General features: G+C 32.3%; 2 protein-coding genes across 3 annotated transcripts; one reads left to right on the top strand and one right to left on the bottom strand.

Moving 5' to 3' along the window:
• Positions 1–481: 481 nt before the first annotated feature.
• On the bottom strand, positions 482–5,882 carry LOC105343303 (uncharacterized). Its single transcript, XM_066075547.1, has 12 exons — positions 5,687–5,882; positions 5,101–5,330; positions 4,207–4,534; positions 3,828–3,956; positions 3,583–3,741; positions 3,227–3,253; positions 2,887–2,997; positions 2,471–2,569; positions 2,166–2,285; positions 1,253–1,333; positions 830–952; positions 482–595 (listed from the first exon to the last, which is right to left on the bottom strand). Exons 1-12 carry the CDS (start codon positions 5,769–5,771, stop codon positions 558–560), a joined length of 1,530 nt encoding a protein of 509 aa, XP_065931619.1. The 5' UTR covers positions 5,772–5,882; the 3' UTR covers positions 482–557.
• Positions 5,883–6,211: 329 nt separating this feature from the next.
• Positions 6,212–10,567, top strand: LOC117681619 (uncharacterized). Of its 2 annotated transcripts, none has more exons than XM_066075550.1 (5): positions 6,212–6,578; positions 7,062–7,190; positions 7,714–7,761; positions 9,346–9,582; positions 9,798–10,567. In XM_066075550.1, exons 2-5 carry the CDS (start codon positions 7,067–7,069, stop codon positions 9,980–9,982), a joined length of 594 nt encoding a protein of 197 aa, XP_065931622.1. In that variant the 5' UTR covers positions 6,212–6,578; positions 7,062–7,066; the 3' UTR covers positions 9,983–10,567. The 2 variants fall into 2 exon arrangements, with proteins under 2 accessions (XP_065931622.1, XP_065931621.1); XM_066075549.1 differs by having other exon boundaries at positions 6,213–6,578; positions 7,043–7,190.
• The last annotated feature ends 885 nt before the right edge of the window (positions 10,568–11,452 follow it).

Consider the following 11,452-nt stretch of genomic DNA (forward strand, 5'->3'; position numbering starts at 1 on the left):
CTGTTCACGACTGCGTGTAACAGATAACTGAAGAGACCATACATTAGTTGTTGCTCGATCTAGCTCTTTCCTTAATTTGTGCAAGATACAATTAAGGACCAAGGTTTTCATTATGTTGCTTTTAATGATTACACATTGGACACAACTGCATGTCACGCAAATCGCGTTTCCATATGTAGGATCAATTAATAACCTTTGATTGACATACAACAAAGTTAAATAAAATAACCCACAGATCTTAAACGCTGGTTTACAACTTGCCACTGTGCTGAAGTATCGTAATTCTTTCGGGTAAAAGAACTAAGCTCTCACGAAATCTTATGGAAATGCAACAAATCTTACGCATTGTAAACTCAATTCAAATGCACTTGAGCTGTTTTGATATTTTCATTAATAATCTAAATTATATGCATTAGTTCTGTATTAGAGTACATGTGATGATCGATTCGAAATGTTATCAGATAGGAATGACAACAACGGATATTATTATGAAATTTATTTCATAAAATGAAGTTGAACTCGATGAATAAAGACAATTCCTTTTGAGTCCCCTCGTATTATTTTCGGCCGATAATAATGATGTGAGGATTGGTTGCTGAAAAAAATGAAAATTTAAATTAAAATAACAGTTCTGTATATTTGAAGATTCCATTTATGGAAAGAAAAACACAAGTTTTGATAGCATACGTTTTCCAATATATAAATTAATCCGTGCAATTGTTTCAAATTTGTTATGCTGTATGAATTTTTATTTAAGTATCAATCAAATTGAATATTTTGTTATCGTTTATTTATTTCAAGATTCTCGAGCATTTCAAAATTAAAGTACTTAGTTCTTGAGAATCAACGGTTGAGGAAAGTTCAATTTGTTTTGGAGAAGTTCCTTGTACGCTCTGAGTCCCCGATACCATTATGACTGGAGTATTTGATGACATCGAGTTTGTTGACGAAGCTATGATTCAAACAAATTGAAAAATTGTAAATTCATCTTTTATTCCTTTTAATATAAATCACACATGCACTGCCCCGTTAGATTTTTCGAAGATTTGATTTAGATTTTTTTATCTATAAAGTGTGATTTTAAAAATATAAAGTACATAGACTATGAATAATTTTTTAAGTTTTCGTATAGGCCTTTATGCATTACACAGCGTGATAAAATACTGTAATTATTCATATAAAAAACAAAAGCTTTCCGGTCATTCATAACGACAATCTTTTTCATGTATTCTCTACATAAGCGTATATGTACCTGACTCCCGCGTGGTAGACTGTGGTGTGGTTACTGTGGTAGATTTCTCTGTGGCGGCGGGCGGTGTCGTGGTAGTCTCAGCTGAATGGATTAAGATATACATGTATATTAACAATGATAAATAAAAGAATAGGGTTTTATTTTTATGTTTATTGGGATATAAATACAAATTGATAACATGATGAATTCCCCCAGAGCCCGAGAAGTGGAAGGGGCTGGAGTTGACAAGGTATTGCCCTTTCCGATAAATTGAAGTATATAGGCATGTTGTATTATATTTTATTTGATAAAATTAAATATATCGGAAAGGACAATATACTTACATGAGTCTAGCCTACTTGTATAAGAAAAGTCGGCGTTTTTTATCGGAATTTTAGAGAGCTAAAGGAGAACCTCAAATTTAGTTATCACTAATTATTATGGCATAGAGCTTTCATTGTGACGAACGATTGAGAACAATTTGTTTAACAACTGTTTAACAATATTTATGTCCAAATGAAAGGGACTTCATAAGATAGTATGTCTTTACATGTGATTTGATTTCATTCGGTTAATTCACAATAGAAATATAATCATTATGTATAATTATAATATATATTAATTTTATAGAAATATAATGTATGATATGTATTATATTGTAGAAATATCAACGATATTTATGCAGGTAGAATTAGAGAACAACTCAATTTTGGTGGTAGAATATATTTAAAGTATATATAAGTAAATATCTGACCGAGAAATTTTCACTGTCAAGCTTGTCTATATTGAAGTCTAAATAGATGAAATTTTATTTTAAAAAAATCGAGAAAATTTAAGAGTTTAATGTAAACCATTAGAGTATTTCTGCAAAATATAGCAAAATAGAGTCAATGTTTACATATGTATTTGTGATTATTGATTACATGAAACTTACGTGTACAAAATAAACAGAATCTGGGGCATTGAATCGCCGCCCAGGAAGTGTATTTGAAACATATGTCTGGCCCGTAAGAGCTGCATTTGTCAACTTTATCTTCACAGACGTCATACGTTCCTGGAAAACGATGGTAAAACATTTGAAAGTCAAAAGATTCCTTACAAAAGTTCACTCTTTTTAATTATAGTTTTCTGATATAGCTGGTATACTTATTACATTTTTTCGCATATACAAACTTTTTTATGCATTTCAATTTTAATTATCATTTGATATAATTTCCGAATTAAAGGGAATTTTCTTACTCTGTGTGGTTGTGGGTAGGGCGGTCGTTTTCTCCGTTGTTGTTGTTGTTGTTGTTGATTTTGTTGTTGACGTTTGCACGTGTAGGGGTGTTGCCTTGTCTTTTGGTCATATGTTTTGAAAGTTTATGTTTTATAGTGAAACCATGCAGCAATTTTCTATTATAATGACGATTTATAGAGCAAATTACTGTAAATTCCTAATTGAACGCGAGGAATTAATATCCGCGTAAAATCGCGAGAAGCACCCTTAGCGGACTTTTAAAATCTCGCCATTATTTTCTAAGAGTTGAAAACTATAAGAAATAAGGAGAAAAGTTCAACGCAATATAAGGAATTTACAGCAAAGAATAACTCAGGTAAATTTCATAAAACAAGCTATCATTCATCGACTATATGGGTTAATATAAAGTCCTTACCATGACAAAAGAGACAGAATCTGGCACAGTTTTCTATTGCCCAATGTCTGTAGCTGCTGCAAACCGACTCCCCATATGCAGCACAATTTGACAACTTGTCAATACATGGACCTTCAATCATTACCGACAAAGGCATCATACGAAAAATTCTAAAACATCTAGAATTTAAATGTTTACATCGTTCAGTCAAACGATAGTAAACAAGCACGTGTAGTGAGTGCAAAGCTTTACTGATGAAAAAAAAGTATATGTACATTGTAATAAACATGTACTAATGAAAATAGAAATTAGTACATGTGAACATAGCGGACTTGTAGCTGCCCAGAGACATATATCTCACCTTCGGATATAGGACTTGGAGTCGGTTCTGAATATTAAAGGAAAGATAACGTTGATCAGAAATATATAGTGCACAATTCCAAATTAATATTTAATTTATTTAAAGATTCTTGAGGAAAAGAAGTCTGGAGAACAGAGATTTTAAGGAATGGTAATTGCAAAATTGAAATATTTTTGTTAACAAAAATATATTGATAATCATATGAAATTAAGTAAGAAGACGATTTACACGGTCTTTCATTTAATTGACTAATTTAAAAGATAAAAATACAACTCAGTTATTGACATTTAATGTCTCAATTAATCTCAGTTAATTCTTGTGAAATGGTTTATACATTAGGTGATCAAAATAAAAACCTTCTGTAGATGGCGCCGTGGTTTTGGCGGTGGTTGGGGGTGGTTGTGTAGTGGTAGTCGGTGGTTGGGTGGTGGTAGTTGAGGGTGTGGTAGGACTCGGTGTGGTGATCCTCTGGGTCGCGGTTGTTTGCTTCATCGTTGTAGGACTCGGTGTGTGAACTAGGTAAAGGAAGGCAGAAACAGTAATGATGTTTATTTAAGTATTACGAAGTATTGTAAAATTGCAAATAAAACTACTTCTATACTTTGACAAAATCCGCAGTAATCTGGGCAGTTCATTTGGGCCCATGCAATATAATCTTCCTGGAAACACAGTGCTTTAGAGTACCTGTGACAGTAGTCTACTTTGTCGATACACACTCTTCCTACCAGCACTGAATGAATAAAAATTAGTACATGTATATATAAATGCAAAATACAAATATCGCATGCATACAATTTCTTATTGCATAAGAGAGTTTTAAGAAAATAGTTTGATACATATGAAATTGTCTCAGATATGTAAAACTTGAGGTACAATAACAAAATAATGAAATTATATTCAACATTTATATTGAACAAAATGAACAAAAATTATAAATAAGAATATTTTCAGTATGTTTAAGCCATCAAAGACAGTTTTACCATCGCAGTATGTTGCTTCAACAAGGTGTTGTATCGATGGTAATTTAGAGAAAGAATCCACTGTGAACACGTGTTCATGATCAGTCGCCATGTCTATTAACTCATCAATTGACACGTGCCCCACACCTATGACAAACACCTTCACACCGGAATTTTTTAGGTGCTGTGCTGCATTGTGGGTCCAGGAGTGACTAGAGGACTGTCCATCCGTCATCACATACACAATGTTGGGAGCGTTTGAACGGTCACCGTGACTTGTGGTAAAGGAGTAGTGTTCAGCCATGTCCAGGGCATAAAATGTATTGGTTCCCCCTGGACGGTAAGGTATCTTAAATAAATAAAATCTCAAATATTTATCTGTATTTACTTCCGCTCGCTCTAAGTAATCTTTCGTGAAGAAAAACATATTTTTCGTCACGAAGCTTTAATTGGAACAAAATATTTTAAACAGACAAACAGGCAGATGACGGATAGACGACTGCCAGCAGATCATCTGAAAAGCTCTTTTTTGAACCTTCGGTTGAGATGAGTTATACGCCAATGATCACTAGCAAAGGAAATTAGCATGTCATTGTAGCATTCGATTAAAATTGGGTGAAAATCAATAAAAATAACTCCATAATATATCCAAATAGGGCAGTGTTAAATGTCAACCAGTTTATATACATTCTTTTTACTCGTTTTCAAAAATAATTGAAAAAAAAATATAAAAGGATATAAAAATCAAATAGTCTCTCTAAAAAAAGCGATTTCAAAGAGATTTGAGAGAGAGAGAGAGAGAGAGAGAGAGAGAGAGAGAGAGAGAGAGAGAGAGAGAGATTTTACTTGAAACATTACGCTTTTTAAGCTTTTTAAGCTATTAAGCTTTTTGTTACGATTCAATGTATGTTTTACCTGTGATATAGCATGTAAAAGGTTGGCCTTGTTTTGGTAGGTGTTAAGGTTGAAAAAACTGTAAGCGGCCGTTGAAAAACTTCCAACCGTGACCTGCACATCGTTTGGTCCTATGTTGAGAAAGTTCACAAACTTAGAAACGAAATCCTTCTGAGTCTGAAAGTTTGTTGACCCTTCACTTCTGGAAGAATCCAACAGAAAGAGAATATCGGCTGGTGCGGCTGCGCATGCTGCAAAAGTAAGAGAATTTATGAAACTATGTTGCAATGTAGATTTCACATATAAATTAGCAACATACATATATAACACTGAAAAGAAAACAATGTCCATGGATACGTCCATGAACTTTACTGAAATGAAATCAATACGATGGAGTCGTTGTTTTCAATAACCACATGTAATTAATAAATTGTGAATTTTCTTGTTTTTAATTGTTTGATTTCGATGAAGGTTAGTAAAATGGGTATCTCTTATACCTTTCAAGTGGAAAAATGCATTTCACGTTGCATAATATTGTTTAAAGTGAGCATACATCTACAGAAAACCTCATTAAAATGATGCTCTTTTTAAAAATAAATCCACGTACCATCTGATCGCCTTGGTAGCGTGCGGGCACCCGCGAATGAGTTGAAAAATAGAAAAACAAAAAAGGCTGAAAATGTGGCTATCATACTGAATACTAGAGTATCACTTAACTTGGTTATCTAAGTAATGGACTGATAAGACATACAGGGTTAGTATTATTTATGTGGCCATTATACACATGACCTTTTCTAAAATAATGTTTGACCTATGTTTATGTAAAGATCACATGCAAAATCTGGAGCAGTTGTCACTACCATTCTCATTTTTTAGATCCCTCCCAGACATTTTTGATCTTCGAGTTACTCCTTTAATCTAAATCATAAACTTGAATGACATAATTTTAATTGGTCTTACAAAAATAAATTATCTTTAAAGTCATCGGATTTCAAGTCCTTTCCCAAATTCTTACCATTGCCTCTAATCCCTAGATACATCACTTTGCGTTATATACTTTAATCTATGTTTTCAAATCTGAAATGATAAATTGTCAAAATTCATTTTAAAAGATTGTATTGAGTGTGTCGGTTGAGTCATGGAGAGAGGACCGAGGCATAATGGTTATCAACCAATGGGTTTCGGCGATCGTTAAATTATTTATTGATAACTTGTTCTGTAATAAATATAGCACATTACTTTGATTTACATCATATTTGAATTAATGTAATTATCGGCAAAAAATGTCAAGGTATTTTGTTTGTATAATTCATATTGTGTTATCTAATCTAAGATATGGTTCCACGAAAAGGAGTAACGCTATCAAAAACACTTGAGTACTGCATAAAAAGTACAGGAGGTAAACTAGATAATCAAGATACGAGTTTGTTTGGCTTATCAAACTAAAAAAAAAGGCCTTTCTGGTAAATTTAGAGGGCTGCATCGAATTATTTCCGAAGGTAAGTACCAGTGATGTATTATAATTCAAATATAATGAAACTACTAGTTTCTTTATTACACATGTATTATACGTACATGTAAAATTATTTTCTACATTTCCATTTAATGCACTCATGTATAACAGGCCGTTTATGATAAAATTGCAATTATATCATTACTTTTCTATGCTAGTAAAGTGGTGGAACTCTTTGAAGATACATATATTTGTAGTCTCGCGGTACAAGATCGAAATGTGTATCACTGAGACATTTCAACAGTTATGAAAAATTATTTTTAAGTTAATTTCATGTATTTAAAGGCGCCAATGATATTAAACAGAATTTCGTTTAATCATCTAGTTTGCACATAATGAATAATTACAATAAAAAGTTTTAAAAAATAGGTTTTATAGGGTTGGTTTTTTTTTATTTTTAATTAAAAAAAATTAAAACATGACGTCATAATAATAATGTCTTTATTTTAGCAGAAATTAATAGTAACAGTGATCATGTCGACTTTTGAATGTTCGAGTCCATATAACACCGAGTACATCTGCAATGACAAGTTTAGTAAATGCTGTCCACCGTCCTGTTACAACTGTTGTTCACGGTACTACTCAAACATCGTCATGGGTAAGTGAGAAGAACGTCTATTTATAAACCATACCGGTATCTGCTTCCAATAAATAGAATTGTGTTTACATTAAAAATTATCTATTACATCTGCTTTTTCTTCCAATTCACCATGTGCGTGTCGATAAACTGTTACAAACTTTATATATTAGTTGAAGCTTTACTTTTTTGCGCCATGTTAAGCATTTTTGAAGTAGTTTCTGATTTCATTTTAGAAATAGAACGTATGTAATTAATTTTTTAATGAACCTTTCTATAACAAAACATCATTTTCTGAAATCCAAAAATGACATTTAATACACCACTTTCTGACATCGACCCCTCTCTAAAATACTATATAAAGCGGTGCCAGAAACTTATTTTTTATTTACTGGTATCATTAATTTTCGTAAAATCTTCTCGTTTATAGGTACTATAAATATTTTAATTAAAATGTATTGTAATATGATTGTAGGTATGTATCAACCATTGATTTTATTGACAATGTCAATTTAGTAATGAGTAGTTTTTTTGTGTTATACAGGTGCTGCTCTCATTATGTCGGGTTTTGGTATTGTGGACTTCATTGTAGGCAAGTAGAACACTACAAATTTCACCAATGGTCTAGCTAACTTTAAGTTTTTTTGCCCGTTTACTCTGATATATGTATATGTACTAGCTGCCAAAGGACAGTCGTGTAATCCCGATATTGATTAGAATCTAATTATTTATACATGTAATATGCATTATTTAATTATGATAAATTTAAAACAGGAGCTTAATTGGTTGCCTTTATTTATGTGAATCATGACGTCATTATATTCAAAGGGTTTTAAGGAAGGAGTCTTTTTATTATCAAACATACTCCTTATAATAATAAATGCATGAAATTTTGACACAGTCAAACGGATCATATTACTTAATGATTCTATCAGTTTAATTAAATTTGACCTTTTAGTTTTCGGATAAAGGTCAGGTCAAGGTCACTACCTTTTTCCTCAACGTAAAGAGTGATAAAAATAAGTGTAGCTCTTTATAGTTCTGTAGACATTTGTTTAAGATTTGAAGATTCAAATCTTCAATAAAATCATAGACCATGAGAGTGTCTATCAGCTTATACTACTAAATTGGAATAAATATTTATACTAAAATTGATATTGCTTAGCCCGCATTTCCTCTAATTTTCTTAAATTTTGAAGAAATTTTGATTATTTTTTTATGCTTCCAATAATAAAATATTTCTAATTTTTATGTATTATGAAGACTTTATATAAAGATATAAATTGACAGTAAAGCTAATATATTGACCGTTTCATAAGAGAGAAAAACTGATTTTAGTGATTTTTTCACAAAAATCAATGTATAGAATGGGCGCTTTAAAAAGCTTATAAAAATGTTATTTGATAGGCAAATCATATTTTAAAAACATATTCTGAAACCCAAGTATCATATTATTAGTTCACATTAGTAAAAAAAAATCCAACATTATTGTTATTGTTTTTAAAATGCTAAAACAGACTCATTATATATATATAATCTGCAGCAATTCTGAATTGCGGAACATGTGATATTTTCCTACGCCAATATTACGCCAAAAATATAGTCCTTGTTCCATTCTAAACATTGATTACATTTTTCTATGCCAAGTTGTATGATAGTAAAAAAGAAAGAAAAATATACTATTTTAATTTCCTTTCATCTTGATTTAATGAACAATTAATCAAATTTACGTTTGACAAGTCGAAAACCAGAAAAGACTCCTTCCTTAAACAGTGCTTTATAAAACACAATGCACATACATGTACATGTATATGTTGGGGGAAAATGGTCATCTTGTTTTGATGATAAGGTAGAATTTTTTAATATTTCGTACTGTCATATACAAAAATTTAGATTCTTGAAAATCTATCGTCGGAAATCAACGGCTGATTATACGCTTCGTTCCCGCGATGGAAAGAGGAACGAAGAGTAACCAACCGTGGGTTTCAAGCAAAGTTAAAAATCAAACTTTGTACAACAGACAATGTCATATTTTTTGTGCGAATCTATGTTCAAGTAAAGGACAATACCAGTATACCGAAAGCCATATATCTTTAATGCAACTACAGTCTCTGCTGAACCGATTGTTCAAAATTGTATCAAAACATTACCAAAAATGCATTTTATCAATTCACAGGGGGAAAGCTGGCTATTGAGTGTCCAGAGAACGACGCTCTGTTCTCCTGTCTGATGTTGGCACAGGGCGTCATATCCATGATTGAAGGCGTCATGATTTTCTGCAGCATTGGGCGTGCGCACGGTTACAGTCTTTTCCGGTCTGGACTTCCGACCTTCCAATATGCTTTTGTGACGTATGCCTTAACGGCATTTTTCTACATCATTGCCTTGACGTTAAGTGGTTTGCAAGTAAAAGGTTTGTAGGAGTTGGATGAGAATAAAATACTAGTATTTGAATGTTTATGAACACAACTCTTATTAATTTAGTCTCAATGCTTACGAACAGCAATCGTTTCATTAGACTAAGTCCTTAGTTGTAGAATGATGCATATTGATTTTATTTTTGACGGTGGAGATACTGGTTACCAAAATATTAAAAATTGCTTACATTTGATTGGATTTTTTTTTCAGCAACCATGTCACATGTACAAAGGAGAGAAAACTCTACCTGCACGGAATACTTTTTCTACATATACTGTCGCCTTTACATCAACATATTCGTCTCATTGTCTCCAGTAATACTAGTACTAACCATCTTTGCGCTGTTATGTTGCTGTGGGATTGTAAAAGGGTGTTTAACTCATGATTCAGATTAATTATTAATCAAGTTTTGATTTTAAATTGACTTTTCCGATGAATACGAGGGAAGAATGGTACAATAAGATGTACATTGGCTTGAATAAAATAGGATTTTGCTTGAAAAAGAAAAGTACAATCATATATTGGTATTAAACTGTTATTGTTTGAATGGAAAACCAAACTATCAATCTTTTCAAATTAAAAAATCTTCATCTTACATGATTGTACAGTAATGATTAGCTCACCTGAGATAAAAGCTCAAGTGAGCTTTTTTGATCACTTTTGTTCGGCGTCCGTCTATCTGTCCGTCTGTCTGTAGACTTTTTCCATTTTCGACTTCTCCAGAATCACTGGGCTAATTTCAACCAAACTTGGCACAAGGCATTATTGGGTAAAAGGAATTTAAGTTTATCAAAAATGAAAGGCCACGCTCCCTTTCAAGGTGAGATAATTAAGAATTATATAGAGTTATCTGCAATATATGATTTTGATTATATACATGTTATACAAGCGTGGCGTTTGACAAAATTCCTTCTATTGTACAATGTTTAATATTCAATTGATATGTTATATACCATACTGCAAACCAATATAATGTAAAAAAAAAAAAAAAAAATGGTATTTTTCAAAAATCTTCTTCTCAAAAACCAATTAGCCAGAAAGTTGTACATGTAACTTGTGTGGAAGCATTACATAGATTCAAGTTTGTTTAAATCATGATCCCCGGGGGTAGAGTGGGCCACAATGGGGGGAGTCGAATTTTTACATAAGATTCAGAGAAAAATCTTTAAAAATCTTCTTCTTAAAAACCAATTATCTTGGTCAGAAAAGTTGTAACTTGAGTGGAAGCATTCTCAGATTACATAGATTCAAGTTTGGTTAAATCATGATCCCCGAGGGGTAGAGTGGGCCACAATGGGGGGAGTCGAATTTTTACATAAGATTCAGAGAAAAATCTTTAAAAATCTTCTTCTTAAAAACCAATTATCTTGGTCAGGAAAGTTGTAACTTGAGTGGTATTCGAAGCATCCTCGGGTAGTGTTGATTCAAGTTTATTCAAATCATGATCCCCGGGGATAGGGTTTGGCAACAATGATGGGTTGAGATTTTACTTAGGAGTATATAGAGAGAAATCTTCTCAAAACGAATTGGACAGAAAAGCTCAGGTTGGTGGTGTGGCCCATGGGCCTATTATTTTTCTTTCTATTTATTTTATACTCATTCGCTCATACAGAATATGTATTATTGTATATAAATATATTATTTAATGTGCATGCAAATAAGTTGTCAACTCATGTTCTGTTGAGTCCCTGATTGGCAGAATCCCACCTCCTTATGAATTTCCAAGTTTCAGAGATTCTGAAAATAATTTATATAGCCTACAACAGCTAGAAATAATTTTTAAAAAATACTTGATTCGCCCTAGCCTACCCCCAATCTAATTTATTTGCCGAGCCAGGGCCAACCCTTACCAGGAACCCGGCCCC

Source organism: Magallana gigas, chromosome 2 (genome assembly GCF_963853765.1).
Source record: "Magallana gigas chromosome 2, xbMagGiga1.1, whole genome shotgun sequence".
Lineage (NCBI taxonomy): Eukaryota > Metazoa > Mollusca > Bivalvia > Ostreida > Ostreidae > Magallana > Magallana gigas.